The 23,087-nt window shown below is 40.9% G+C and overlaps 4 protein-coding genes across 4 annotated transcripts; 2 read left to right on the top strand and 2 right to left on the bottom strand.

Moving 5' to 3' along the window:
- Positions 1-629: 629 nt before the first annotated feature.
- Positions 630-3,842, top strand: LOC127761166 (60S acidic ribosomal protein P2A-like). Its single transcript, XM_052285408.1, has 4 exons — positions 630-766; positions 1,966-2,054; positions 3,019-3,245; positions 3,607-3,842. The coding sequence occupies exons 2-4, from the start codon at positions 1,967-1,969 to the stop codon at positions 3,631-3,633; spliced, it is 342 nt and encodes a 113-aa protein (XP_052141368.1). The 5' UTR covers positions 630-766; position 1,966; the 3' UTR covers positions 3,634-3,842.
- A 1,457-nt stretch (positions 3,843-5,299) lies between these two features.
- On the top strand, positions 5,300-7,382 carry LOC127763941 (probable glycosyltransferase 2). Its single transcript, XM_052288749.1, has one exon. It carries the CDS (start codon positions 5,707-5,709, stop codon positions 7,147-7,149), a length of 1,443 nt encoding a protein of 480 aa, XP_052144709.1. The 5' UTR covers positions 5,300-5,706; the 3' UTR covers positions 7,150-7,382.
- Positions 7,383-12,866: 5,484 nt separating this feature from the next.
- On the bottom strand, positions 12,867-15,344 carry LOC127763762 (SNAP25 homologous protein SNAP33-like). The gene is made up of 6 exons (XM_052288554.1): positions 15,248-15,344; positions 14,598-15,005; positions 14,063-14,156; positions 13,838-13,959; positions 13,616-13,713; positions 12,867-13,286 (listed from the first exon to the last, which is right to left on the bottom strand). The coding sequence occupies exons 2-6, from the start codon at positions 14,961-14,963 to the stop codon at positions 13,187-13,189; spliced, it is 780 nt and encodes a 259-aa protein (XP_052144514.1). The 5' UTR covers positions 14,964-15,005; positions 15,248-15,344; the 3' UTR covers positions 12,867-13,186.
- A 1,862-nt stretch (positions 15,345-17,206) lies between these two features.
- On the bottom strand, positions 17,207-21,790 carry LOC127763380 (neutral/alkaline invertase 3, chloroplastic). Its single transcript, XM_052288063.1, has 7 exons — positions 21,628-21,790; positions 20,775-21,395; positions 20,146-20,311; positions 19,842-20,053; positions 18,192-18,685; positions 18,058-18,106; positions 17,207-17,902 (listed from the first exon to the last, which is right to left on the bottom strand). Exons 2-7 carry the CDS (start codon positions 21,363-21,365, stop codon positions 17,594-17,596), a joined length of 1,821 nt encoding a protein of 606 aa, XP_052144023.1. The 5' UTR covers positions 21,366-21,395; positions 21,628-21,790; the 3' UTR covers positions 17,207-17,593.
- Between the last annotated feature and the right edge of the window lie 1,297 nt (positions 21,791-23,087).

Genomic DNA, 23,087 nt, shown 5'->3' with positions numbered 1-23,087 from the left:
AGCATTTCCCATATTTATATTGATGTTAATGAATCTAGATAGATATATATGTCTAGATTCATTATCTATCTATCTAGATTCATTAATATCAATATGAATATGAGAAATGCTAGAATGACTTATATTGTGAAACGGATGGAGTACATTTTATATATGATCTACCATTGGAAAAATGTAATCATCTAGGAAAAATAGTTTATGGAAAATTCTACTGTTAAGTGCTTGCAAATGCACCTTTTGTCGTTTGAAAAACTAACGAAAATCGAAGTAAAATATTAATCTTAATGAGAAAAGAACATGCACAATGCATTACATTTTCTATATAGAAGTTGCTTTAAAATATCAAATATATCTATTTGTCAAATTTGTAATAATAACTAAAACATAATTAATTATGTGATAATGGTTTTTTCGTTTTACGTGAGTCAATTTACTCTTTATCTTCAATCGGTTTCAAACACTGGTTTGTACTGGTTCGATAGTTAGAGCACATGGTCTCCACCCGGTTTTATAGTTGGAGGACGCGAATGAAACTATACCCGTACTGGCTTCAGGCCTGGCCCGTATCTCCTCCCGAACAACTTTCTCGAGGCCCGGCCCAACCCGGCACCCTCCGAACCGGAGGACGATTTATTCCTCGCCCATCTCCCTCCTGGTCTCCTGGAAACCCTAGCGAGAAGCACTAGAGCCGGGACCTCGCCGCCGTCACCTTCTCCCCGCACACTCTTCGGCTCCCGGATCCACACCGCCCCCCGCCGTCGTCCAAGTAAGGGCCTCTACCCATCCTCCTCCCGATTTCTTGTTGCAATGCTGGCGCCGGTCTCCTCTCGCTTGCTGCGTGCTCGCCGATTTTAAGCTGCGAGCGTCGTGTAGGCGGAGGCGATGTTTAGGGGTAGGTGGGAATGTGGGATCGGTTGTTCTTGCGTAGAGCATTGATGGGGGTAGGCCTTAAGCCTTGCATTAGATCTGCGTGTGTTTTTCCAAATAGGGTTCTATGGGTTACCCATTTCTTTTTTTTTTTCCTTGAGCCCTTGTCCATGAATTTTTGTGGTAACTGGGGAGTGTAGATGTCTTGTAGCCGTTCGAGCCATGGACAGAACATGCAAGATTTGGAAAGGCGTTAGAATTTGGTATCGCACTACCAAAACTGTGTGCTGAGACAATAGTACTATTATCTTCAGGATTTTGCTCGCCTAGGTTAAACTTAATTTTTCTGCGTATGCTTGTTTAGATGTGGTGACGGTGTATGGAAAGAATAGTTCTGGATAGAAAAACAAACGTCCAATAAATGTTGTCTTCGCTTGATGAATTTGATGAAGATGCTCACTAAATGTTTGAAATGATTTTAAATGCATTGTTGTTTTCTCGATACTCCCTCCATTCCCTCCATTCACAATTGATCATCCTATTAGGTATGTGCAGCAATACCAAGGAAAAATAAATCATGTAGCAGCGGTCGAGGATCGTCTACCATAATGTCACTACCATTACAGTCAGTGATATGCGGGTCCCTTCTGTAATGGTGGTGCCATTATAGTAGAGGACGTGAACCCGTAGCAGCAGCATCAATCAAAGGCCAAAGCCATAGTGTCGCAGTGCCTGTTCAGTTGCCTGTGCATGCTGCGCATGGCGCATGGCACAAGACCAACCAAAGTTGCGGAAGGATTTAACTAATCTGGCGAAAATCACTCATTAAATCATGTATGCATGCAAGCGATAAATATGGAGCAGGATTTAACGAATCTCGCAATTAAATTCTTGCACGCATACACACAATAATAAAAAAAGGAAATTTGATGACTGTAGATGTTGGGTGACAATCAAATATGACTATTTTCGTTTTGGTAATGTGATGATCAATTGTGACTGGAGGGAGTACAAGCTTAGTTTGTACTGTAGCTGTTTTTTCATTTTTATAGTTATGCTCTTTTACCCCTTTTTAATTTTTTTTTGTGATCTACTCAGAATGAAGTTCATTTCTGCCTATCTCCTTGCCACTCTTGCTGGTAACCCTAACCCATCTGCGGAGGATCTTACAACTATTCTGGAGTCAGGTAGTTTTACTGGATAATCCCCTCAATTGTCACATGTTGTCATGATCGTTATTTTCAAATGATGGTAATGCCCCCATGAATATTTAGCCTGCTTGCAAAAGTGGTTTGGGGTTTTAGATGGTGCTTCCGTGATGTCAAGGGATTCATTACTCCTTGTCATATGTTAAGAGGCTAAGATTTGCTTGCTTATGAAAGGTTGTTGTCTTCGTTTTCCAGATAATGTTTAGTGTTAATGTTGAACATTTTGTGGTTTGTAACACCCTTTTTCGAACTAAAGAAACTACGTATTTCAGAAAGGGTAAAAAATATTGCCAGCAGGTATAAAACTGTAATGCAGTAGAAAATTCTATGTAAGAACCACATGCTGTCCTGTCCTTGCAGCAGTAAGGGCATGCAATCAATGATATTAGTGAAATAGAACTGGCTGCTCTGAGATGTCTGAAAAATAAGTGGGTTCTGCCTTGATATGAGTATTATCTAAGTGTTCATGTGTTTAGTGGCATTGTTCGAATTTTATTTTGTTTCCTATGATATGATACAATCATAAGTATGAATTCTAAGTTCTAACCATTCTACATGGGGATTTTGTATCTTTTGTTATGGCCTTACATTTTCATGTAGTTTTGCCATTTGGACGTTTCTTTCAATAATTTATATCTTTCAGTAGCCTCCTATGAAGGATGCATTGTCTGAAATTTATTTGCTCTTCTGACATGATCATGTAACGATAGCTTTTTTTTTTTTGGAATGCTAGAAAATTTGCTGATACTAATTATCCAATGTGTGTATGTTAGGGCCTTTTCTTGGAGAATTTCAGTGGTCTAATATGCATTTCACATTCTATAGGTTATACTATGTGTTTGTCATGTTAGGCATGCCAGTTTATGTGCATAAAAGATAAAGTTGGGTAGCTGCATGCCTACATGTACAATCATGATTATTTCTTCTTTTCTGATGATAACAGTTGGAGCTGAAGTTGACCATGGCAAGATGGAGTTACTCTTGTCTCAACTGGCTGGTAAGGATATCACTGAGATTATTGCTTCCGGTCGGGAGAAGTTTGCTTCTGTTCCATGTGGCGGAGGTGGCGTAGCTGTTGCAGCAGCTGCTCCGGCTGCTGGTGATGGAGCTGCTCCTCAATCTGAGGCTAAGAAAGAAGAGAAGGTGGAGGAGAAAGAAGAATCTGATGATGTAAGATACATTGCTCTATGCTTGAGTTCATGGTATCCTGTTGATCAGCATGAGTTTCTTCGAATTGCTTGTTCATCTATTTTATTTGCACTATACACTGCAGTAGTATTCCTTTTGGGTTTTCTATATACGCGATCAAATCATGTCATGAAATTGGAATGGTACATACTTGTACCAGTTTTCATCTATAGATAATTTTACTCCCATCAATGTCTAGGCTGCATCGTGCCATTCCATTATGATGGTAGTACTTGTTTCCATATAGTATACTTTCCAGCATACGTATCATATTGTTTTTGGCATGGTACTAGCATCTGACGGATTGATGACTGATTATTTCTTTTTAATCTTGTGTGTGCAGGACATGGGCTTCAGTTTGTTTGACTAGGACCATTCCTTGGATTATACCCATTTTTGGTTAACTTGGGAAACGGCAACCTAAACACGCTTTTTGAATTACTCCATTTTGTTCTATAACAATTCAGATGCAGGATATTGCACTGATGACTATCTGTCGAACCATAGATTTGTTAGAAGGTTTCATTACCAATGATTTGTTTCAGCAAAATCAGCACCGACCATGATATGTTGAGTTTATATGCTTCCCTCGCTGCTCTTTACTACTGAAGAATTCACGTTTTTAGTTGCCATGTTTAGCAAATGCTTATATGATATCTGGAGTAGTTTCCGTTTGTACACAAATGACGGGTGAATTTAGCAAATTATTCCGTTCTATGCCTAGATAAATGCGGAGCCTGCGTGTGCTGCTTTCGTCAAATTGGACTGTGGTCAGCCAACGTTGTCTGACCTGAAGCAGATGCAATGGGATTGGAATTTCTGCCGTAAACAGCTGCGCCTACGGCGATGGAATTCCCACCGTAGTTGATCATCCAACGGAAAGAGGAACAAGTTGCTGTTGCTAGTTGAAACTTGAAAGATTGTAAGGCAGCTCCAAGACCGCAAGGAGAGGTGTACTGTCGTTAACTCGTGGTTGAACGTCTGCAGTAGATGCAAACGATGATACGAGTTTGGATTTCAGACGTTGCGAGTTTGGTTTAGGAATATATGGCATGAGAGGTAGAATATTTTCCCGAATTAAAAAGGTCCCCTCCAAATGGGTTATTCCCTCCATCACAAAATATATATAGCAACATCTTACCATTTCTTTTTAAGAAACACTCTACAAACGTAGGCTTCCACAATGCGCATACACTCATCTCTATAAATACGCACACACATACCATCACCTCCGGTACCCTTATGATCACCTCCGAAAAACTGGGCATCTTACCAATCTATTGGTAATGCTAAATTTGGAGACGCTATATATTTTTTTGGTAGAGTAGAATAGTATCAATTGTATTGATATCGCAAAAATTGGAAGTGATCCAAACATATGAAATACGGTATTCGAAAATTACCAAATATTTGGTAGAGTAAGTTTTGACGTCAGACCAAAGCAGTTTCTAATACTTCCCCTGTCCTAAAATATAACTATCTTTAAGCGGATGCGACACATCGTAGTACTATGAATCTAGACATGCATTTGTCTATATTTGTAATACTAGGATGTATCCTATCCATTTAAAGCTGGTTATATTTTGGGACATGTGTAGTATTAGATAAGATATAACCTGGTATGTTCAGAATCATAGTATGGTTTTATTCAGATCCATAGTATTAGGTTGTGTCTAATCTCTGTCCAGATTCATAACATATTTGTCTATATTCATGCTATTAGATTATGTCCAATATGGATATTTACTGGGTTGTGTCTCATTTTTACTAATTTTTTTAGTACAGAGGGATTAGTATTATTTCCATTTGTTACGTTAGCGAACGGCACCCCTGTAAACGCTCGATTTTTAGGCACCGACGAGCGCTCGCCACTCGCGGGAGGGCAAACCGCACGTTCCGCAATTAATTTCGTTCCGAATCCCGAGCCCTCTCACTAAACACACCTAAAACACCAACTCCGTTCTCGGCAATTCGGCATCAGTCAAGTCCAAAAACAGACGACACACACACACACCCGGAGAGCGAGCGAGCGCGTGCGCACCGCACGGCCCAGGAAACAGGAAACGCGGCCTGGCTGGCTGCGACACCGCGCCGGCCGAACCGCCGAAGCCGAAGCCACCCAGGGAGGGATTCAGCCGCGCGAGTCAACGGCCGACAGCCCTCTGCCCCAGAAGCCAACAATAACGGGAGAAAAGAAAAAAATTTGAGCCGCGGAAGGCCGGAAGGGGACTCCCCGTCGCCTCCTCTCCTCCAAATCCCAACCCACCTCACCGATCCCATCTCAATTCTCACCGCCTCACCGCGCCCGCGCCAGCGCCTCGCCCATGTGATGTGAGTGAGCCACTCACACTCCCCCTCTCTATCGCCGCGCCCCCGATTCGCGAGCCGCCCCGATCCCTCCCGCGCGGCTGATAAATCCGAGGCGGCTAGGGTTGGGGGTGGAATGGGGCAGGAAGGGATGGGGTACAACAACGGCAAGGGGGGAGGAGGCGGTGGCGGCGGGCTGCCGATGACGGCGCCGCGGCCGCGTGGGGCGTCGCCGCTGAGCAGCCACGGCCACCACCACCGCTCGCGCAAGATCCACCGCACCTTCAACAACGTCAAGATCACCGTGCTCTGCGGCCTCGTCACCATCCTCGTCCTCCGCGGCACCATCGGCCTCAACCTCTCCCTCCCCAACCAGCCCACCGACGCCGACGCGCTCGCCGGCGCCAAGGCCGTCGAGGACATCGACCGCATCCTCCGCGAGATCCGCTCCGACGGCGGCGCCGACGACGACGCCGCCGCCGCCGGGGACCTCGCCGGCTCCTTCAACGCCACCGCGCTCAACGCCACGGAGGCGGCGGCGGCCTACGCCTCCGCTGTCGAACGCTACGCGCTCGGCCCCAAGATCTCCGACTGGGACGGTCAGCGCCGCCGCTGGCTCAGGCAGAACCCTGGGTTCCCGTCCACCGTCGCCGGCGGCAAGCCCAGGATCCTGCTCGTCACGGGCTCGCAGCCGGGGCCCTGCGACAACCCGCTCGGCGACCACTACCTGCTCAAGACCACCAAGAACAAGATCGACTACTGCCGCCTCCACGGCATCGAGATCGTCCACAACCTCGCCCACCTCGACACCGAGCTCGCCGGGTACTGGGCCAAGCTGCCTCTGCTCCGCCGCCTCATGCTCTCCCACCCGGAGGTCGAGTGGATCTGGTGGATGGACAGCGACGCGCTCTTCACCGACATGGCTTTCGAGCTGCCCCTCTCGCGCTACCAAGACCGCAACCTCATCATCCATGGATACCAGGATCTCCTCTTTGAGAAGCACTCATGGATCGCGCTCAACACCGGTAGCTTCCTCTTCCGGAATTGCCAGTGGTCGCTTGATCTTCTTGATGCGTGGGCGCCTATGGGTCCCAAGGGATTCATCCGAGATGAAGCCGGGAAGATACTTACTGCCAACCTCAAGGGACGTCCGGCATTTGAGGCTGATGATCAGTCTGCTTTGATTTACCTCTTGCTCTCGCAAAAGGAGAAGTGGATGAACAAGGTGTTCATAGAGAATTCGTACTACTTACATGGCTTCTGGGCTGGTCTAGTAGATAAGTACGAGGAGATGATGGAGAACCACCATCCGGGGCTCGGGGATGAGCGGTGGCCATTCGTGACTCATTTTGTCGGGTGCAAGCCATGTGGAAGCTATGGGGATTATCCTGTGGAGCGGTGTCTCAGGAGTATGGAGCGAGCATTTAATTTTGCCGATAACCAGGTGCTGCGGCTCTATGGGTTTGCTCACAAGGGGCTCGAAAGCCCCAAGATCAAGAGGGTCAGGAATCAGACCACAAAGCCTATTGATGACAAGGAGAATCTTGATGTGAAGGCCAAGATATCGACCACTTCTTGAAAAGTCCTGATGAGAGTTGGTATGGCAATAGCATACTTGCTTTGGCTCTCTTCAAGGTCAGAGCATTTTGTGACTTGGGGATGGTGTTGTTTTATTTTCCACTCTTTTTTTCTTTTCTTTTTGTTCATGGAATTGTTATTGTTATGTAACAGTTAGAGGTTGCAATCTAATGTTTATCATGGAGTTAAATGTGATAGGGGCTCAAATCAGCAGAAATAGACTTGCCTTTTATACTGCGTTACATCTCAATGCTACTATGCTAGCTTCTAGTGCAACAAGCATATACTGATTTCGTACGTGGTGGTGGCTTGAGTTTATCTATCTCATCTTCAATGCTATATTTAAGTGAAGATATGAAGTAAAATTTTAGTATGGCTAACTGAAGAAAAATATGATTCTAAAACTTGACAGGAGGCTAGGAACTCAGGTCAGAAGGAAGTAGCCTCACCTTGTGTATTGCATTGCACTTCAATGCTAGCTTTCTAGTTCAACCAGCATCACCAATATACTGATTTTGTACTGGTTTTTGCTTGAGTTCATCACTTCATCTATCTTTAAACCATAGTGCATTTAAGTGAGGATATGAAGCAAAACATATTGCATGGCTAATTTGAAATGTATAACATTCAAATAAGTTATACGCAGAACTTTATATCTCACATTTGCAATTTAGTTGGTTTAGTGAGGAAAAAAAAGAAATATTCCATTGTTATGGAACTTGCATTACCAAAGAGTAACTACCGATGGAAATATAATATTGTATAATTCGTACTTGTTTTTTAATAGATATACAAGAAAATATAGCATGGTGTTGTTGTTTTTTTTTTTTACTGATTTTGCTCAAGTGCCACGTTTTTTTTCTGCCTGACGCATCATTCCCATAAGTCCTAAAACCATGGTTTTGACTTTTAAGCAGGAAAGTGTGGCATCTTAGTTTTATTTATGGATCTGATGTCTCTGGTGTATTATTATTGTACAAAATTACTTAACAGTGATGGTTCATTCATACCTGGTTAGTGAATTATCAAGCTTTTGGGTTTCCCCCAAACTTTCAGAGGTATGCTACCGGTTTGGTTTCCTCTCGATTTGCCAATTCATTGTGTTGCGTACATCTATGTCCAATCTATGATCCTGGAGTTTACTTTTTTTTAGGCATCTGGATATTTTATCTCCCTTAAATTGTTCAAAGCTGGCTAGCTGTTAGGAAATTACTTGTTCTGACTGCTAAAAATCAGGCTTCACTCTTTTTGTCATTTTGTTTTAAATTATGATGCAGATGGAATTATTCCGAGTTGATGAAATGCGTCCCAACATTTCTTAATGTAAAACTTAAGGCTGGGAATTCCAATAGTTGCCATTATTTTCCGGAGCTCTTGAGAAAAACAATCAAGAATCTAGAGTTGATACCCTTTGAATTGCATAATGTCCATTTTCTGTCTGGACCATATAAGTGCAAGTTGTTATGTAACAGGCATACTGCTTACTCTGAGTTGCTTATATTCTTCATGTACTCTCTGTATCAGTTGCTGCTGTTCTAGTGCTTTAGCTCTTGCTAATGCTGGGAACAACAAATTGCTTGCCTTGGAGTTGGGTCATCTCAGTAATGCCCCTGTTTTAAAAATCTCAGTCCATTTTTGTTCTTGTAACTTTTGGTGAAAGCCTCATTACTGCTGCTGTGGTATGTTACTCAGTTCATGCATCTAGTTAATCTTGCGACTAGACAGTGCTCTGTGCAGAAAAACAATTTAAGATGCTTTCAGCATTATTCTGGCCTCCTATGAATTTTATCAAACTCTTCTGGAGTTCTACTTGTTTTGGCCCCTGGAATAGTGGAATTGCTGGCTCCCTCAGGCCTGAGCGGTGCCTGCTATGTACCTGTTTTTTTTTTAGATGGGTTAATAATTTAATCAACCCAAGATGCTGATTTGATCATGCAGCAAGCAAGTCAACGGTCCAACTAAACCTCTGATCAATATTTACTAATTCGCTAATTATGCTAGCTCAGGATCTGTTCATGCAAAGCAGCTATTTCTAGCTGGAGACTTCAGCTGTGATTTGTTCGATTTGACTTAGGCTGTGTTTAGTTCAGCGCAAAGTTTAGATTTTGGTTGAAATTAGAGATGATGTGACTGAAAAGTTATGTGTGTATGACAGATTGATGTGATGGAAAATGACTGAAGTTTGGATCCAAACTTTGATCTAAACACAGCCTTAATTCGACTGCTGCTAGATACTCGATGTCATGGAGATTTGGGACATGGATCTCAAGAAACTGCCAGCAACGATCTGAGAAGAAGACCCGAGCATGTGCATCATCTGTCCTATGAGGGAGCGTATCCTATGTACACAGGCCCTCGCGTGTACACATCATGTACACCAACTAAAAATTATCATAAAAAATTCTAGGAAAATTCATACATGTACTTTCAATAGTATTACATCTACGTGCAAAGTCGCATCTTCAAATTCATTCTACATAGAGAATAACAAAAAAGATAAAATTCTGACAAAATTGCAACCTTAAAACTGTCAGATTTTTTGTTTTTTTTGTTACGGCTAAAATATAATGAATTTGACGTTAAGATTTTAACCCTAGGTGTAATACAATTGAAAGTATGTGTATGATTTTTTCTAGATTTTTTGGTGACATTTTTTAGTTGGTGTGCACGTGTGTACACGTGAGGGCCTGTGTGCATAAGATATGTTGCCGTCCTATGAAAGCCAAAACGCCCCCATACAAAAGGGTTTTGAATCTCCAATCAAAATTCAGAATCCGAGAGGTCAACATCCGGTCAAACTTTTCAAACATTAACTGTATTTTAAAATGCTTAGTTTGAAAACATAAAATTGATGTAAATATATTTGTCTTGAAAAAGGCTTCCACAATCTATAAACTTGTTAGGTTTTACTAACTTAATCTAACAGAAAAAATATGGTCAAAATCGCATCTCAAAAACCATAAAGAAAAGGTAAATGTCATATTTTTAGCAGAGACAATACTTGGTGTTCTTTTTTCCTGAAGATGAAGATTAAGTTTTTTACGCAAAACGAGGTGGCATTAATATACGATTGATTGAGTTTTAATTATTACAAACTTGAAAAATAGATTAATATGATATTTTAGAGCAACTTTCATATAAATATTTTTCGTACGAAACACACCGTTTTGCAGTTTGAAAAGCGTGCTACGAAAATCTTAATCTTCATCCAACTCTTATTTGACGCACATGCCTAGATTAATTAACATCTATATGAATATGGGCAATGCTAAAAAGTCTTATAATCTAAAATGGAGGTAGTAGTATCTTATTAATAGTAGGTAGGAGTAGGAGCTTCAGGATATTGATGGATAACATTCAGTTGAATTAAACTGTTTATTTATACACCATTGGTTAGCCGGTAAGCAGTGATAGACGTCTGTTTACAAGTAATCATCTGATATACTCCCTTCGTTAATAAATATTTTACGCCGTTGACTTTTTTAAATATATTTGACCGTTTGTCTTATTGAAAAAATTTAAGAAATTATTAATTATTTTCCTATCATTTAATTTATTGTTAAATATACTTATATCTATACATATAGTTTTACATATTTCACAAAAGTTTTTGAATAAGACGAACGGTCAAACACGTGCTAAAAAGTAAACAATATTAAATATTTAAAAACGGATGGAGTATAATATGGCCTACACCAACATAAACTAACTGTTTGCACAAAATATTTGAATGAGATGAATGGTTAAACGGATATGAAAAAGTCAAGACGTCGTCTATCTATCTATTATATTATTAAAACAGCTTTGAAAGAAGGCACCACGTTCACTGTGGGGACTAGAAATTCCCACATTAATCGGAGAAAAAGAAAAGAAGAGTCCAAGTAGAAATACAATTTAAAAATTGCTGAAATTCGAAATTAAAAATAAGCAATATTGAAAGAAGAGTCCATATAAGAACCCAATACGAGATTAATCAAATTCGGAATAAAAATAAAATAAAATCCAAAATTAGAAAAGAAAAGGAGAGTCTAAGTAGCAATATAATTTAAAAATAACTGAAATTCGAAATTAAAAATAAGAAATATTGAGAGAACAGTCCATATAGTAACCCAATACGAGATTAATTAATATTCGGAATAAATAAAAAATAAATCTGAAATTAGTAAAAAGGAAAGAAGAGTTCAAGTAAGAATACAATTTTAAATTAACTGAAATTCGGAATTAAAAATAAGCAATATTGAAAGAAGAATCGATATAAGAAACCCAATACGAGATTAATTAAAATTTAGAATAAAAAATAAAATAATATCCAAAATTAGAAAAATTAAAAGAGAGTTCAAGTAGGATACAATTTTGAAATAACTGAAATTCAAAAATAAAAAATAAAAATATTAAAAGAACACTATACGGTATTAATTAAAATTTGAAATTTTTTTTTCTAAAATTAGAAAAAGAAAAAAGTATTCCAGTTAGGAATATAATTTATAAATAACTAAAAATGGTGATAAAAAATAAAGACTATTGAAAGAAAAGACCATCTAAAACACATGACGAGATAAATTAAGTAACTATAAAGGAGTAGAGTGGTGGCAGTTGATACGACATATAAAAACTGTTAATAAAACACCAATTAGAATCCTAATAACGATTAAAAGGTGGGGCGACAGGCAGGCCGTGAAAGCAAACGGACAATGCGGTTGCCGGGACTTCTAGAAAGTAAAGAAAATAGACCCCATTGATAATCATATCCGACTTTTAAAATCTCAATGACAATAAAAAGGAGAAGCAGCGGGCGGGGTGTATAGTAGTATAGTTGCAGAGCCGCCCGACGGTTGGCGGGACTTCTAAAAAATAAAAAATGAATTCCAACGATAGTTGTGTTCGATTTTGGAATCCCAATGATAATAAAGAGTAGACGGTGGATGGGCCGTAGAGGAGTATAGCAGCATCGTTTGATGGGACTTCTAGAAATTATAAAAAATAAAACCTAACAAGACAATAAACTCTAAAAACTACAAGGCCCAATTTTTAAAGGTTCCGAACTTCTAAAATCATGTTTGATTTTAAAATGTCAATAACAATAAAAAAGGGAGGCAGCATGCGAGCCATGAAGGAGTATAATTGTAAAGCCGCTGACGGTTTGGCGGGACTTCTAGAAAGTAAAAAAATGAACCTGAACGATAATTATGTTCGATTTTTAAAATCCCAATGACAATAAAGAGAAAAGACAGTGGACGGGCCGTAGAGGAGTATAATGACAGCGTTTGACGGGACTTCTAGAAATTATAAAGGTTCCAAAGAGAATGAATAGAAATAGTGGTAGATCGAGCAAGCAAATAAAAAGGATATGACGGAAGTAAGGGGTAGCAGCTGATATGACTTTTGAAAACTATATAATTAGAAATACGGGGATGATAAGATTTAGTCTTTCAAAGTTTTAAGACAACGAGATAGCTATTTAATAAATTTTAAGTAAAATCATACTGAAAAATATATGATTTAGTTTGGGGGCTAGCCGCACAATTGCGCGGGCCACCCAGCTAGTTATTATAAAACCGAAAAAGCGGTGAGAGTATTCGTATTAGTTCAAGTAACACTCTTTTCTTTTTTTTTTTACATAAGTTCAAGTAACACTCTTGAGGATATTACTTGTCTATTAAAATCTTATGCAAGATTGCAGTATTCTCTAATTTCTTCCAAAGGTAATTCCGTTGAGGATATAGAAATGCCTTTTATTGTCCTGGAGGCTGGAGAACATACACTGAAGAACTTCAGTAAGACAGCATCTTTTGATGTCAACAATATGTAATTTCTCTTTCTCATATATGTACATACAGTATACAACTTTGATCGTCAAGAAAACAGCCATCGTGAAAATTAAGAAACAGAAAAAATATATATGCCCCCGGTAATACAAAACAAAACCCAGTTAATTGATAAGCAGAAGCTGTGCCAGCGAGGACGACTCTTTTAACATTTTCCCCAATGCACTGCAGATCAAGGCAATTAGGCAAAGCTGATCGTCCCATGTTTCCAGCCTACTTCTCGATTAGCTTGCGTGCACGTTGGTTTGCTCCTTTCACCCTCGAGTTGAGTTCATCCACATCGCCTTGCAGATCATCCAGCGCTTTGTTTTGCCTGAAATGTATGTTGGTTAACATAGTGAAACTCCATTTGAAACCACTAGCAGAAAGGAGTATTATCCTATCTTGAACTATTAGGTGTTGGGTGTTATAGGTGTTTTGGTTGCTTTGTTATTATCAGGGGTTTAGTGTAGCTTTGGGGAATGATCTTTATGCTTATAGGATAGTGTTTTTAGTGTGAATCTTTTCTTAAGTCTATGTGTATCTTTTCTTTATCAATAAAATGAGGCAGAGCTTCTGCCTTTGTGTTCTTGAAAAAAATATATATTTCACCGGTAAAAAAAAAATCTGTCTTTTTCTGAATAAATTAAGGAGTTAACTCACCTATCAAGCTCTGAACCCATGTCACAAGCCATGACCTTGAGCTGCCCAAGCACACCACTGAGATCATCTAGGGCATCATCCTGCTTTTGTTTCTCCACCTGCAAAACCAAAAAGAATTGAAGATAATGGATGCTAGCTATGCTAGACAAATCTCTGATTTTTTTTATTTTTTTTATTTTTTATTTTTTTTTTGCGATGGCGGCAGAGAGATCGAGATTAAACCTGAACTTTCTCCATGGCGGTGGTAGGCTCGGCGTAGCTGCGATTAGCCGACTTCCCACTAGGGCTCAGCCCTAGCTTCTCCCTCTGCTCGATGTGGCTCGCCTTCTTTTTGAAGGAATCATCTGAAACATATCATATCGCCATTTATATGCCAAAGAACAGTGAGAGCACATGATCGAACTGGGAATTGAATTTTTCGATGCAGATATATGTTTGAGTTCGTACCCGAGACATGGGCTGGACCCTTGATCTGCCTTGTTTTCTTGGGCTTCCATGGCTTGGAGAAGAACCCTCCAAGGCTCCCCAGAAGCGACTCGCCCTATACACAAGAGCAAAGCCATCATCAAAACCATCATACATTCTCACATGAAATCCTCAACTTTGGCACGACAATGGCAATGCTAACTGAATTTTGTCAGGAATCAAGACGGCAATGCATTATACTTCTCACTCCGTTTCATATTATAATCGTTTGACTTTGTTTTCAAATTTTTTTAAGTTTGACTAAACTTATAGAAAAATGTAGTAGTATATCTAAAATATCAAATTAGTTTCATTAAATCTAACATTGAATATATTTTCATAATATGTTTGTTTTGCGTTAAAAATACTACTATATTTTTCAACAAACTTGATCAAACTTTAAAAATTAAGTTTGACTAGGAAAAAAATCAAACGACTTATAATATGAAACGGATGAAGTACATATCATGATCATTTTTCCAGAAGGGAAAAAAAGATTCAAAATCAAGCTATTGACCTTGGAGAGGTCCTGGTCGATTTCGACGGCCTTCTCGTGGGTGCGGCTGATCTGCTGGCCCTGCTTGTTGAGGGTGACGAGCGTGTTGGCGGCGTCCTCCCTGATGTTCTCGGCGATGCGGAGGCAGCCGCCCAGCGCGTCGGTCGTCTCCTCGGCCTTGTACGCCGCGTAGTTCTCCAGCTCCTGCACCGACTGCTGCTCCAGCCCGCCCGAGTCGCGGAAGTCGTCCTTGTACCGCGCCTTCGCCGCGCCGCTGGGCGCCGTGTACGCCCCCGGCTTCTTCTTCGGGACCAGGTCCGAGTCCGAGTCCGAGTCGAAGGGGTCGGCCTTCGACGAAGCGGCCTTGCCGCCCCGTGACACCGGCATCTTAATTTGCCGTTAACTCGCTAATTATAATCCCTAGGGTTCCTGCAAAACCAAACAGCCCATGCATGTCACACTGCGAATTTGCAAAAAAAAAAAAAAAGACTCCAAAGATGAAGAAATTTTCCCATACAAAAAAAATGGATAAAATTAAAGAGGAAGGAACCATCACAGCAAATCCAAGAAACACAGAGCAGCACGAACGATTAAACAAAGCAAATACATGAACTGCTGGAGATATTAATTACAAGACGAGAAATTGGCATGAGAGATCGGCCAAATTAAACCTGCAGTAATTCTTTTTGTATTGTTTGGCCCTCCCTTTCTCCCTGATCCTCCTCCCCCTTGGAGGGCAAAAGAGGAGGCAAGAGATCTCCCTTTATTAGAAACTGAACTTTTTAGCAATGCAAATCCTTCTCTCTTATATAGTGGCCTCGTTTACCAAACGAGGTGTTATTTTTGGGAAACTTTCATGGTCCATCGGTGCTGGAGACACGACTATATTCGGGGGTTTTAGAAAGAACGTGCTTCTTTAATTTATCACATGCTAATTAATTAGTCCAATTAATGACGTGCAAGAATGTAGGCGACAATAAGATTGTGAGCATGCATTTTCATGATATAGCGGAGCAAAAGATTGCATTCTTAAGAGTATAAGTTGATGCCGATTTTATGCAGAGAAGGTACTACTGTCCATGATTATGTTTACTCGTGGTATCCTTAACTTGAGCTTAGCAAATACTCAGGGGTAGATATAGCTGATTTAGAACATTCTATTAACTCATGGTTGCGTGCATGGGTGGTGCTGGACCAGACTACTTGAGCATGAGAACTGTGCTGGTGTCAACTGGTTACGTTTCTTATGGTAAAAACATCTTCTTCTAAGTTAAAGTTTTAGATTTCACGAGCGCTCACATTAATTTAAGATACTAGGTGAAACCCCGCGCATTGCTGCGGGAATTTAGTATGATAATAATAAAAAAAATAACGTGTAAGATAGCTAGATAATATCATATTAAGTAGATTAATGTGGTTTATGATAATTTAAATTTAAATAGTATGTAGAATGGTGATTCAAACGTAAAAAAGTAAGGTGGTATGACTTTATGGAAGAAGAAAAGTAGGGAGATAGTTTGGACCGTAGATTAATCATCTAAAGGCTAAAAACAATTGATGTGATATGATTTAATTAGAGAAAAAAAGGAGAAAGATAATTTGTACCATAGATTAATCATTTAAGCACTAACTAAGTGAGGATGAACTATATAAGTATATAGGATATCATAAAACATAATAAAGATATACATTGAAAAATTATGTGAAAAATTATGTTGGGTGATAATTTAACATGTTTGTATTTGAAAAGCTCTTAAATTATAAAAACTATAAAGATATAGCATGTTTGTATGATGTTTAAATGTGATGATTGTTAGTGGATGATGATGTGGCATCTTGTTAATTAGTGGAGATGATGTGGTATCTTATTAGTGGATGATGATGTGTCATCTTTGCATGTTAAGCCTAAGGAGTTAGTGGGGGATAACTTTATAGTAAGATAGAATACCCATCGATATTGAGGCATCTGTGGTGACTTCGTTAATCTCAAGATATATCGGCTCACTCTTTCGGATGCATATGCTCATTGAGATAGGTTGTTTGCATGTATGTTCGTAGAGATGAGTGTGTGTGTTGTGAGTATTTGTGTTTATAGTACGTTTATATAAAAGGAATTGTGTTATTGTGTTTCATCTATGATGAGAAACGGAATTTCTGGAAAATTCTCTGGTTATTTGATCATATATTACCATGTATAACTAATGTCTTGTGTATTGTTTTTCTTGCCAAAATGTGAAAGAAAAAGGTTTCCAAAGCTTGAACTGTTAACGAGACAAGTATTACCATTTCATTCTGTTGTCCAAAAATAGGTACTCCTTTGAATGATAGAATTTATTCCCGCCTTTGCTTTATCCAGAAAATATGTATAAATAGAAGCGGTGAGAATACTAACTAGGTTAAGGTTCAAATGTGGGGCATCGGAGTCTCGGAGATCTTCTCTTGTATAGTCTCTCATTTTCACCAGCGCCGGATCCTTGGCAATATACTCTCACTTTAACAGTAAGTTGGTTTTTTTAAAACATTTTGGAACCTCAACCCTATTGCAATATTAGGTACTGCAAAGATACTCCCATAGGCTTTGGAATCAGTGTGTAGAAATTCATAACATCAGTATCCATTCAGCTACCCAGATTGAACTTGGGCGGAATCTCAGTCCCAACTATAGTGATTCCGACAATTTAAAACACTATCCATCACCGTCAGCAAAACAAGCATATAACTGTAGGTCAATAGTATGGGATCATACTGCTTGGCACAGAATTTGTCATGTCAAATGGAGTATATGGTACTCTACAAGAGGCAAGTCTAGTGTACAAAAATTGATGAAAGGGATACAGTTGAGAAATGCCCAGGCAAGTGCTTTCTTGCAAAAGCCAGATGCATCTACAATAACAGCATCCAACAGCAGGCATCTCTCCGTCCAAACATATCCTTTCGTGTATATATACAGGAAGACATTTCCTATAACTTAAATGCTAACTTAAAGAACCAAGTGATGGATCTTTTGCTTCAAGAACTCATACAATGAATGTCTTCTTTAACACTTTCTTGCCTCTTTTCCTGTTCGTGCTCAAAGCATTAAGAATTTCTGCATCCTCGTCGTTCGAAAGAATTCTAGCAGCATCAGGTTTGTCCAGCAGTTGCTTGGCCACAAGGTACCCAGCAATAGACCAGGTTTGGTAAAGACGAGACTGTTTCCCAATGAAGCGTGCTCGTTTGGTGTCATAGTATTCAGGCCATTTGTCGATAGCAATTCGCCTCTCAGCTACCTCTACAGCTTTTGCAGCAATCTCTGGTCTGTTCATCTTGATAGATGCTACTGTGAGCTGCACGCAAAGAGAGTAATTTCTCAGCAACTATATGTTGAGCAAACAAATCATAGTGAATTGTCAATTGTTACTACAAACTGTCTGCATCAGGTAAAAACAAAGTCAGCAATTTCAACCACAAAAAAAAAAAACTTTGTTACAGAATAACGAACCTGCCATAACAATGTTGGCCAGGATCCTCCATTATGATATGACCAAGGCCTGAATCAATAGATATTACTAAGAAGATGCTCATTGGAACTTGAACATGTACATAGATGCAAAGATAATTATTCCGAAAACTCACGTATTCTTTGGGTCACTTCCAGTAATGATCTTCCATTCCTGGTTCTCTAGAGCAGGATAGCATATCTTCAATGGCATCTCTGCCACTAAATCAGACCATTTGGATTCAATCAGATCCAAAATGGCATGGGATTGATGAGTTGTTGCCAAGCTGCTTACTATGGACCATAAATTCCCCAGAGAAAAGAACCGGAAGTCCATGTGAGCTGGCTGCAGGTTCCCAATGAAGTAACCTCCTTTAGGAGGTATCCACTCAACAAGCCACGGAGAAACCTGATCAGGATATATGTTGAACTTGTTCACAGCATCATAGGAATATTCTTCTGTTTTATATCGATAAATCTCATTCAGCTTCTGCATGTCAACCCAATAGTACTCTCTAATATGAAAGGACAGTGCGATAAGCCTATTGTTTAGAGCACGTATTAAATCAGCTGATCCATCTTCTGGGGTTAACATTTCACGCGCGCACAGGAGAGCTGAATAGAACAGTGCCTACATAAAACAATATTTACGTGAGTTTGCTTTATCACAAAAGAGAAGCTGTAATGAAAAATACAGGAATACTCAATGTCAGCCCCTTTTTTTGAAAAATATTATTATAGCCCTTACCTTGTAAAGTTATGTCTGAATATAAAATGTAAGTGAGGCCTTGGATTAAGGTGATGAATGTATTCAGTTCACTTAAACTAGGATAAGGCAGAGGAAAGTTATTAGGAGCATCAGCAGGAGAAGCAGGCCATCCTTTTCATCATTGATGCTGATTATTCAATGTGCACACCTATGAACTACCATTGTTGAGGACGACATCACAGTTATTCCTATCATCTTGTTGCATTCAAACTTTTTCAAGATTGACTTTGGTCCTTATATCTTATTACGAAACTTAAATAGAAAATAAAAATTTACTATGGCTAATTGCAATTTGTTTTTAATTTTGATCGTGAGAAACTTGTAGGAAGTGTCCAATTTCAAAAGTTTATATTTGTTAATCATCCAAATAACTACCTTAGCTGAAATTTCTGATATGCCAACAGTAACCCAGATTAATTAGTACTCATACCTCACTGCCATGTGGGTGACACATGATACAGCAGGAACTGAACAAGAAAATTACATGTTTCCATATAGTTTTTGCAAATCATTGAAATGGAAATACTGGAATTGGAAAATTAAATGAAAAAAAAACTATATAAATCTTCTGTGTGTTAAAAGTTAGATATTATGATGTTACAAGATTTTTCTAATTGATGAATCTTGCTTCAGTTTTAAAAGTAAGTTCCTTGCTCTACATGCTCCTGACTTTAAACTTCTATCATTTCCATGCCCATTTTGTGAGTTGACTGTTAAGTGGCTATGAAAATGACCATTTTGTGCGTTTTGAGTCAAGTCAGCTTTCAGTAATCTTAGCGAGCCACTTTCATATGGAGATCGCTGAAATTAACTAAAAAATTCATTTCCCCATTCAGTGCTGCCTCTCTGATTACCTTCAAATTCAGTTGAAATGCATTCAAAAAATAATCTAGGAGATTAAGCAAAACTCAGGGGATTGGAAAAGATAGGTTTAACTTTTGAGGGTACACATGCTTTTGATTGAATGGGATAAAATCCATTCACAAAAGACAGAATTGACAGGAGTATCGTAAAAAACCTGAATTTCAAGTGGATGCCCATGAATTCCCATTCGACGATCAATCATGCATGATCCATCAGTTACCAGTAATGTAGGGAACATGTCAAACCCATCAGCTAAACAAAGCTTTAATATCATTTTAATTCCAGTCTGAACATCAATTCTCTCCTGAACTGTCAGATCTCCTGAACACTTTCCATACGCCCTAAGTAATATGATCCACCATAGACCTGAAACCATCAATCACATATCCAGTTAAGAGTTAGTAGAAGCAGAGTAGCAAAAAAGAGGATGTGCTAGCTATCTCCATTAGTAGCTCTACCTGAATCAACAGGTGCCACACGGCCTATTGCTGCCTCCCCAAAATCAGGATCCAAGACCTCCTCAGTTGCATCTTCATCTCCATCGAGTGGAATTGTTCGCACCTTGAAGCTAGCAGGCATTAAGCCCTGTCCTGGACTATGGCAGTCCATTGTCTTCTCCCAGCTCTACATAACAAAATGACAGCAGAACTTGTTACACCTTGGATAGGGCATACAAATTCATTTTGTTGCTACGGTAACTAGAAGATATATTTGCCAAGAACTTTAAGGATGGCAATCTCAGTAAGCCAACACATTTAAGATGTGTAATTGTATCATTGTGCATCGACTTTTACATGAGAAAGCAAGCACACAGCCAACTTTCTGTCAACAATTTTATGTGGACCAAAGCAGCTCATAAGAAACAGGCCTTACCATCGTGCGCACTTCCTCAAGAGATCAAGCTATTATGTCTAAAGAAAAAAACCTAGAGCAACATATTCAGATGGTCACAACATGAATTGAAATTATCAAAGCTGGCTCATGTGAAATAATTTTATTACCGGAATGTTCATTTACACTGTCACGATCAATACAAGGCCTGGATCTAAAACACGATGCAACAATGAGGAAGCAACGAAGCAAGTACCTGAAGCTGAAGGGTGTGCAAAATGAAATTGCGCACAATTTCGTACTCTCCCTTCAATAGAAACGCGATGCCAGATGGTATGAAATCCCGAATAAACACCTGATCATAATTCATCGGATTGGCATCATTCGGGTCGTTGGCAGCAATCGTCCCGACCGGACTACCACAATAGTAAACCACGGACTCCCGCAAGAGCTCCCAAGCTTCATCCTCCACAGAAGACGCCTTCCGCCGCTGGGGCGGAGGCTTGGCGGCGCTCCCGTTTACGCTCCCATTGCCACCTACAGCCTGACCAGGCACCCTGACATCACCGAGAGCATGGCTTGCCTTGTCCACCGCATCCTTAACCCACGCCCCGTTCCCTTCCGTGACCCTCGCAAGGTCATTGATGCGCTGGCACTGGCACTCCACGGCGGCCCGCAGCCCCGGAAACCTGACCGGACCTTGGAGCGCCCTGGAGCTGTGCAACGAATTGGCGCTCCTCCTCCTCCTGCCCCTCGCGGCGTCGGCCGCGAGGGGCAAATTGGATGCCGGGGAGTGGGCGGCGAATGCCCCCGGCATACTGTGGAGGGCCACCTCCGCAATCCCCATTGCCACCGTGCTCCCAACTCAAATGGGTGACTGCAAGAAGCACCGCGCACGGCCATGTGTTAGATAAAAGCTAACAACCACCAGAAACGAAGATCCCAAACCGAAACGAATTCCGCGATAATCGAAAGAAAAAAAAACCAAACCCAAATTCCAGGTTCGCTACGCTCAGCTTGGCAAGAACAGCCGCGCGCGAGGGATCACATGAACAAGTGGCGCAAATGATTAGCGCGAGGAGGAGAGGAGGCGGGGGGGAGCAACTCACCGGCCGGACCGCCACGGTACGTTGGGAAGCGCGCGTGGCCACCGGTTCGCCGGAGAAGGCGGCGGCGAAGGGCGGGGGGGAGGGGGACTGGGTGGAGTGGCCTCCGCGGAGGAGAAGGCCGCGCCGCGGAGGGGGGGAGGAAGACGAGAGAAGGGAAAGGAGAGGAAAGGAAAAGAATAGGGAGGAGAGGAAGACGAAGGAAGGGGATAAAACGAGGACCGGAGACGAAACGGGGGAGGCCCGGCCGCCCGGGGCCTCAACGCCAACCATCCCATCTCTCGCAAGTCTCGCCACGCATCCTATTTTCCGTTTTTCACATCTCCTTTCTTCATTTCTTTTCTTTTTCTTTTTTACACATGCGTAGTAGGAATCTTTTCGAGTTCAACGCGAACACGCACCGGCAACAACAAATATCCCAAGGTCCGAAATCGCATCGTTTGAATTTTGTGACGTATAGGCAGGTTTCTTTTTTCTTTGAGTTTTTCATCCACTTTGATGATTATTCTCAAATGTCATTCTCTCAAGTGACTTCTGATCATTTGTCATCCGAATCCACCGAGTCGTTTCTATTCTATTGTTTTTGGCTAACATCTAATAATAAGAGTGATGAATAATCTCTCCACCCCTAAACTCTCCTCACCCCTTCTCTCCTGTCTTTATCTTCATCTCATCACTCGGACTCAAGAATAGCAGCCGAAGAGGGTGGCGTTGAGCTCGAAGAAGCAATCGTTGGAGGAGAATCAGGGTTCGTATCGCTACTAGGAGTGCAGCGTCGAGCAAGTCCAGCGTGTCGAGTAGCAACATGAGGAGGTGTGAGTAGGACGCGATGTCTGGGAGGAAGTTGTGCTTGTGGAGGAGGCCGAGGAGCCATAGAGTGACGGGTAGGACGCAACACGGCAACGGACACGGCAAAGGGAGTTGAGTAGTGGCGGTGACGGCAGGTTGCAGAGCAATGGTGGGAAGGACAACAGTAGCGAGTGCAGGAGCAAGCGTCTGGGGACGAAGAACGAGTGACAACCAAAGGTTGAGCTGGAAGTAGAGGCGGTGGTAGTGGAGGAAAGGAAGCAATGCGAAAGAGAGCGGCATTAACGTGTTGCTGGCACGTAAGCTCGTCGGAGTTAGTTGGCTGGATCCTGGAGGATAGTAGAAAGGGGGAAGGAGGAAGGGGAAGAAAAGGGTAATTTGATCCTAATAAATTAGAAAATGTTGTGAAGGGTATGCAGTGGTATATATGTAATAATTGTAAAATCGTAATGGCATGGTTCTCAATAGGTCAATAGTGATGGTATATTTCTAAACCACAAAATTTATTATGGCACGAACCCAATTAACCCTATTATTGTCGACGTTTGATGTCGCAATTCTGGTATTTGCATAGTATGGGGATCGTCGGTGCTAGGATATACGCGAGACTGAGGTAAAAGAGACGGAGACAGGGATTTTTATACAGGTTCGGGCCC

The sequence above is a fragment of the Oryza glaberrima genome, chromosome 2 (genome assembly GCF_000147395.1).
Source record: "Oryza glaberrima chromosome 2, OglaRS2, whole genome shotgun sequence".
Classification (NCBI taxonomy): domain Eukaryota; kingdom Viridiplantae; phylum Streptophyta; class Magnoliopsida; order Poales; family Poaceae; genus Oryza; species Oryza glaberrima.
This window is presented reverse-complemented; position numbering and strand designations above follow the sequence as displayed.